Source organism: Salvelinus fontinalis, chromosome 5 (assembly GCF_029448725.1).
Source record: "Salvelinus fontinalis isolate EN_2023a chromosome 5, ASM2944872v1, whole genome shotgun sequence".
NCBI classification, from domain to species: domain Eukaryota; kingdom Metazoa; phylum Chordata; class Actinopteri; order Salmoniformes; family Salmonidae; genus Salvelinus; species Salvelinus fontinalis.
Window position 1 is genome coordinate 35571550 of NC_074669.1, and position 7826 is coordinate 35579375.

Below are 7826 nucleotides of genomic sequence, written 5' to 3' on the forward strand. Positions count from 1 at the left end.
TCATAAAATCAGGCAATGGGTTTAAAAAAATAAAATAAAATAAACCAAATATACCATTTCACACTATTAGGGCAACCATTAAGAAGTTTAAAACCACTGGAACAGTGGTAAACTTGCCTGGTAGAGGACCCAAGAGTATCTTGTCCCCACGCACAGTGGGGAAGATGGTTCGGGAGGCAAGAAAGTCCAAGAGCCACAGTTGGAGAATTACAGAACTTAAAATGCATCTTAGGGTCATCAAGTTGCCAAATCTACAATTTGACACCACATCCATGCCAACAGGCTATTTGGAAGGGTTGCCATGAAAAACCCTTTATTGAGAGCAACCAACAACCAACCGGGTGCTATGGTCAGATGACAATAAAATAGAGCTCTTTGGCCACGTACGTCAGTGGTGGGTTTGGCCTCGAAAGAAGAACGCATATGCAGAAAATAACCTCATACCTACTGTAAAATATGGAGGTGGATCTTTGATGTTATGGGGCTGTCGTGCTTCCACTGTTCCGGGGGCCCTTGTTAAAGTCAACGGCATCATGAATTCTACCAAGTACAAGGACATTTTAGCCCCCCAAAAAACTGTCTGCCTCTGTCAGGAGGCTGAGACTTGGCCACAAGTGGATCTTCCAGCGAGACAATGAACCCAAGCGAACATCAAAATCCACAAAGAAATGGTTAACTGACCACCAAAAATGTTGCAATGGCCATCGCAGTCTCTGTGGTTTGAAGTCCATAAGTGCAGACCGAAGACGATCAAGAATAAGGAAAGAGTCTGTATGGAAGAATGGCCTAAGATCCCTCCCAATGTGCTCTCCAATCTCATTAAACATTATAGAAAAAGGATAAGTGCCATTATCCTCGCAAAGGAAGGGTGCACAAAGTATTGACAATTGGGGTGTCAATAATTTTGATACCAAGATCTTTTGGAGATATTTTTAATTAGAAAATCTTTTTCTCTGAGCAATTGTATTACTACAAAATGATATTGTTTTTGAGCATACAATATAGCTCAGTATTTGTATTATATTTTTTATGCAGTCTTTCTGCTCATCTTTATCAAGGGGGCCAAACATTTTGAAGGCGATTGTATCTGTATGCAGCCTTGTGTATTTGTGTGTTTTTTGTGTGTGTGTGTGTTTTGTGTGTGCAAGGTGGCGATGAAGGGTACGTCCTGTTCTACGAGGGGCAGATTTTAGAACTGCTGTCTGCTATTGACACACGCAGCCGCACTATCCAGGAGAGGGGTGGGCAGAGAGAGGGTTACATACACACACCGCCCGCGTGAGTCTCACCTGTTCCAGAGAGGCTCTAAATAATTAAACAGCTTAACTAATAGCAGGAGGTGAGGCGGTAGTTTGATGCCTCATCCTCCCCCCTTCCGTCAAACCTCCACCCATGCCTCACCTTCCACTGTCATATTTTTCTATTTAACCTTATTTATCCAGGTTAGTCTCACTGAGACGAAATCTATTTTCCAAGAGAGACCTGGTTAATGGGCACAGAAAACCCTCTATATCCTCCACACCCATTAAGATCCATCTCCTCTCTCAACCCGTTTCCTCCCTACCTCCACACCACTCCCCTCCTCCCTTCCGTTGACCTGAGGAGTGTCAGCATAGTTATATGTCTGACACCATCCACCCTGGACAAGGACGCCGTTAAAATGAAGCTAGTCGGGCTCACACAACGGTCCACACTAAATACTCTGTCATGTCAAAGTGGAAGACAAATGCTAACATTTGTTTAAATTAAAACGTCAAATAAAACATTAATATTGATGTTAGAATCACCTTTGGCAGCGATTACAGCGTTGTCTACCTGGTTCAGTCTCGAAGAGCATTGCAACCCTGGATTGTACAATATTTGCCCATCTTTCTTTAAAAGATTCTTCATACGCTGTCAAGTTGGTTGTTGATCATTGCTAGACAGCCATCTTCATGTCTTGTCATAGATTTTCAAGATGATTTAAGTCAAAACTGTAACTAGGCCACTCAGTAACATTTAATGTCATCTTGGTAAGTAACTTCAGTGTATAATTGGCCTTGCATTTTAGGTTATTGTCCCAGTGTCTGTTGGAAAGCAGACTGGGCCAAGTTTTCATCTAGGACTTTGCCTGTGCTTATCCTAAAAAACTCCCTAGTCCTTGCCGATGACAAGCATACCCATTACATGATGCAGCCACCACCATGCTTGAAAATATGAAGAGTGGTACTCAGTGATGTGTTGGATTTGCCCCAAACATAATGTGTTGTATTCAGGACAAAAAGTAAATTTCTTTGCCACATTTTTTTGCAGTTTTACTTTAGTGCCTGCCTTATTGCAAACAAAATGCATGTTTTGGAATATTTTTTATTCTGTACAAGCTTTTTTCTTTTCACTCTATCATTCAGGTTAGTATTGTGGAGTAACTACAATGTTGTTGATCCATCCTCAGTTTCTCCTTTCACAGCCATTTAACTCGGTAACTGGTTTAAACATCACCATTTGCCTCATGGTGAAATCTCTGAGCAGTTTCCTTTCTCCCCATCAACTGATTTATGAAGAATGCCTGTATCTTTGTAGTGGCTGGGTATATTGATACACCATCCAAAGTGTAATCAATAACTTCACCATGCTCAAAGGGATATTCAATATTTTGGTGCCCTTGCAAGGCATTGGAAGACCTCCCTGGTTTTTGTCGTTGAATCTGTGCTTGGAATTCACTGTTTGACTGTATGTGCGGGGTACAGAGATGGGGAAGTAATTCAAGTCAACAAAATCATGTTAAACAATATTATTGCACACAGAGTTAGTCCATGCAACTTATTATGACTTGTTTAAAAAAAAAAAGACTACTGAACGTATTTAGGCTTGTCATAACGAAGGGGTTAAATACTTATCCTCTTAATTAAGTCATTTCATCTTTAAATTTTGTATTAATTAGTAAAAATGTCTAAAAACATATTTCCACTTTGATATTATGGGGAATTGTGTGTAGATCTGTGACACAAAATATAAATGTAATACATTTTCAATTCAGGCTGTAACACAACAAAATGTGTAACGAGTCAAGGGGTGTGAATACATTCTGAAGGCACTGTGCACACAAAGACACACACACCAGGTCTGCAAATACTATGGGAGACAGGAGAAGTGAGCAGACTGGGTTTCCTCCCTCATTTCCTCACTACCTTCTCTTTCTCATAAAATAGTGCTCAAGGACCCCTGATCTGTTGGCTTCTGAGTTGAGTTGACGCTACACTCTTAAAAATGCTGGGTTAAAAACAACCCAATTTGGGTTATTTGGTAACCCAGCGCTGGGTAAATATTGGACAGAACACGCGCTGGGTTATTTTACCCAGCCAGTTGTGTTGCGTGAATAACCCAACAAATTGGGTGTTAGGATTACCCAAGCATGGGTTAATTTAACCATCAGTTAAATCTTTGACCTAGCAGCTGGGTCTTAATGTAATACTTAGGTTATTTTCAGGAGGCGTGGCTTATTAGGTGCCTTTCAGCTAGATCTTATTGGCCACCGGTGAGAGTAAATGCCATTCCTGTTCATCATGTTAAGTTTCAAAGGTGTTATCAAAAGTGTTCTCACGTGCTCCACTAAGGCAGTTATTTATCCTAGAACTTGTCCTTGTGGTAAAAATGAAGTGGGTAAAACAAAGCGCGAATTAAAAGTATGTATCTCAGAGCATCGTAGCACCATTAGGTGCAAAAACTTGACTTACCCAGTTGCGGCCCATTTTTTGGAAACCACTCGATGTCGTCTCTGCGTTATATTGGTATCGAACATGTCACCCTCCCTAGGAGAGGGGGTGACCTTGATAATTTATTGTTAAAACGAGAGGCTGCCTGGATCTTTAATTTAAAGACCCTTGCTCCCTTCGGTCTCAACGTAGACTTTGATCTGAAGCCATTCTTGTGATTATTGTGACTTTGCCATTGTAATTGTTTGTAAGCTTTGGGGGCGGCAGCGTAGCCTAGTGGTTAGAGCGTTGGACTAGTAACCGGAAGGTTGCAAGTTCAAATCCCCGAGCTGACAAGGTACAAATCTGTCGTTCTGCCCCTGAACAGGCAGTTAACCCACTGTTCCTAGGCCGTCATTGAAAATAAGAATTTGTTCTTAACTGACTTGCCTAGTTAAATAAAGGTAAAAAAAAAAAAAAAAAAAAGCTTGTGTAGTCTAAAATGAATCTATGATCATATGCTATCCATTTGTTTTTTCTATGCTGTTCTTTGTATGCCATTTTAATATTTGATAATTAACCAATGATATTAGGCCACACTTGGCCATGATTACAGACACCTGTGTCTTTTGACACTATATAAACGAGTCATACCTCAGTGTTTGATCATACCCTGACGAAGACCGCTTGGCTGTCGAAACGTTGGACATCACATTTTTGCATCTGAGCTCCTAGAGTGTGCGGCTCTCCTTTATTTTCATCATGTTAAGTTTACCGACTGCAGATTGACATTTTCATTATTTTCTTTTTGCATTTTACACATTGTTATATAATATGAACATTATTTATTATATATTAAAATATGGTATACCACCTTATTGTATCCCAACAATGGGATTTACATAAGGCTTTTAGGGAACTCATGCACTTCTGTACGGCTCAATGAAGCTACAAAAATGTAAATGTTCCACTTTAACATGTGATAACTATACAACAGAACAGAAGAACAGGAATGACATTTACTCTCATGGGTGGCTAAAAATAACTATCTGAAAGCCACACCCCTACTAAACTATGGCTCCGGTCTTCTGATCTGACACGCTGGGTCATATCTCAATAACCCAGCGCCAATAACCCAGCAACCAGCATCAATTACCCAGCAGTTTTTAAAGAAAACAACTCAGCTAAGGGACCCAACGCCTGCAACCCAGCAGCTAGGTCAACCAAACAACCCAGCATTTTTTAGAGTGTAATAATGTGGAAACCACATCTTTCTCTCTCTGTCTCTCCAACTCACCTGCTTGGCTCTCTATGTGTGTCTCTGGCTTTATAGTGTTTCTCGTACTGTTTCATTGGCTCCTCCAGCAGCTCTGGGCTCTGTGTGTGTTGGTTCTTCCTGATTGTCTCCCTGCCCTGGCACCCTGCCTGCCTCTGGCTGGGAAATGTTAGCTAGCTGCTACAGTCTGGAGGAACTCACAATCAGCCTCTAGTTTATTACGTATACCCCAAGACCATACAGTATGACTGAATGGAACAGTATTGTAGCCTACCCACCATAATACAAGCAGTTACAGAAATGGGATATTCCATTGGGAATTCTCAAGTTCATAAACAAATTCCAATCCTGATTTGATCAATATATGTAGGCCTATAGGTTTGTGCAGAATTGAAGTGTATTGTTAGAACAGGGCTATTAGTAGGCTATATCCTAAACATTATGGACTGTGCAGAGAATGAATACCATCACATTTTCCCACCTGCTGAATTCAAATAAGCCTATTGTCCTACTATAAAACCCTTATTAAACCCTTACTAAAATATTATAAGCGTTCAATAATTTTCAAACAAATGGTTGATGTGCAAATACAAATGTCCGTTCAACGTCGTAGTACGTCCACCACGTTCAACGGACATTTGTATTTGCACATTAAACATTTCTCTACTGAAGAGAATGCCATATTGTAGCGATTTGATTGTCATTTTGCAACATCAAAAACGACTCACGCATATCGTGCAAATAAATGGCTCATATCAAGTCTATGTCCGCGCTGTTAGGCTGAATAAAACATGCAAATCATTTATATTGGCTTCACTTCTATTTATTAAATTGTAGCCTAAACTACCGCAGGAGTTGTCGCTAGTGGCAAATATGTGGGTGCATCGGTCACATTGTAGAAATGATTAACGAACTTGAGGCAAAGGTAGTCCGTTTGATATAATTCCTAGCTGCACGTTAACCACAAAAAAATAACGCGCATTGAGCGCGGCCGTCTTTAAATGCCTTTCAGAGTTTACATTGTATAGCCTTTCTAGGAATTAGCCTGCTAAAAATGCTGATGTTTACATATGAATATGATCATTCCTGATCGCATAGCATAGACAAGACTCGCAGCAAAATTAACGGTTCTCTTAAACCGTTAAAGTTTATTATGTTCGTTTTTCTGCAAATAAACTACAACTAAGTATAGCAAAGTATTGCGTACGAGCACGCCCGAAATCATTTTTTACTTTGAGAGAGACGCAAAACATTAGCCTAGCCTACAACAAGCCAACTTCACTCCATCTGTCAAAATAGAGAATAGCGCACCTGGTTGGTTGTATCTTGTGGCAGGTTTTTAATGAGGATTTTCCTCCTGTTGCTCAGCTCGTGGCGAGTTTTCTCCAGCCTCTTCTCAATTTCCTCCGGTTCCAAATCGGGTAAATCTCGGAGACTGGTCCCCTCGGAACCTGCGTCCTCATCCTGACGGATCTCCAGGCTGTCAGAATCCAGGAAAGGTGCGTTTTCATGGTTTAAAGAGTGAACGCTCGGCGGCTGGATGGAGGAAGCTGCCGCCATCTTGAGTAGCTGTGAATGAAAGTGAGTGGAGGCAGCGGTAGGTGAGCTATGAAACCATGCATAATATTTTATCGCCATCCTGTGGTAGACTATACCCTATGGCTAATTAACTAAATGTTACCTGTCAATAAGCACATCATAGAGAGGCTATAGCAATACAGAGAAGTGGAAACGAATCTACAGGTTGCATAATTCGTTTTATGAGAAAGCATAATGCATGCATATACTCTATTTCAAATAAACATTGCTCAAATATATACTGAACAAAAATATAAAGTCAACATGCGACAATTTCAATGATTTTACAGAATTACAGTTCATATTTGGAAATCAGTCAATTTAAATAAATTAATTAAGGCCCTAATCTATATATTTCACATGACTGGGCAGGGGCACAGCCATAGGTGGGCTTGGGAGGGCATAGGCCCACCCACTTGGGACAGGTTGGACCTCCTTCCAAATTCTCTAAAACGACGTTGGAGGCAGACTATGGTAGAGAAATGAACATTAAATTCTCTGACAACAGCTCTGGTGGACATTCCTGCAGTGTGCATGCCAATTGCACTCTCCCTCAAAACTTTAGATATTTGTGGCATTGTGTTCATTACAAGGTGCATCTGTGTAATGATCATGCTGTTTATTCAGCTTCTTGATACCTGTAAGGTGGATGGATTATCTTGGCAAAGTAGAAATGCTCACTAACAGGGATGTAAACACATTTTTGCACAACATTTGAGAGAAATAAGCTTTTTGTGCGTATGGAACATTTTGGGGATCTTTTATTTCAGCTCATGAAACATGGGACCAACACGTTACATGTTGCATTTATATTTTTGCTCAGTATACATTGTAATGTAGGATAAAAGCCCCAGGCAATACTTTATTTAGCCTATAAATAAGAAATAAATAGGCCTAAAATTAAACCAGGACGAGGAAAATGGAATACCATGTCCCCCTGCTGTGCAGATTATAAACATGAATGGCCAGGACCTTTCTCTCAGTCAGCCAAAGTCAGTCAATCCTTTTCCTGTGGGTGGAGGCTGTGACTGAGTCAGACTGAGCAGTAAATGGCAGCTTTCTTTCAGGACCCTCACAATGTCCAATGGCCATGTATATGTGTGTGTCAGTGTGCGCCTCAGATCCGAATTTACACATTGCAACCCACTTAGGAAATATTTACAGCACAATTATGTTTATAAAAAGGGATGAAAAAAAACAATCATTCAAAATAGATATGATCCTTTTTCCTCGTGAGATTTTTGGCAGCTATATATGTAGGGCTATACGCACTGTCACAATTAAGGGATGGAAAAATCCTG

At 40.4% G+C, this 7826-nt stretch overlaps 1 protein-coding gene across 3 annotated transcripts in view; it reads right to left on the minus strand.

Annotated features, from left to right (window-relative positions):
- Positions 1-6588, minus strand: part of LOC129855524 (ribonucleoprotein PTB-binding 2-like) — a 74427-nt gene extending 67839 nt beyond the window's left edge. The window contains exon 1 of one of the 3 annotated variants that reach the window (XM_055923283.1): positions 6259-6588. In XM_055923283.1, the coding sequence (XP_055779258.1) occupies positions 6259-6585 (327 nt within the window). In that variant the 5' untranslated portion in view covers positions 6586-6588. The remainder of the gene's footprint in view (positions 1-6258) is intronic. The other 2 variants (XM_055923286.1, XM_055923284.1) reach the window with 2 other exon arrangements.
- Positions 6589-7826: the final 1238 nt, after the last annotated feature.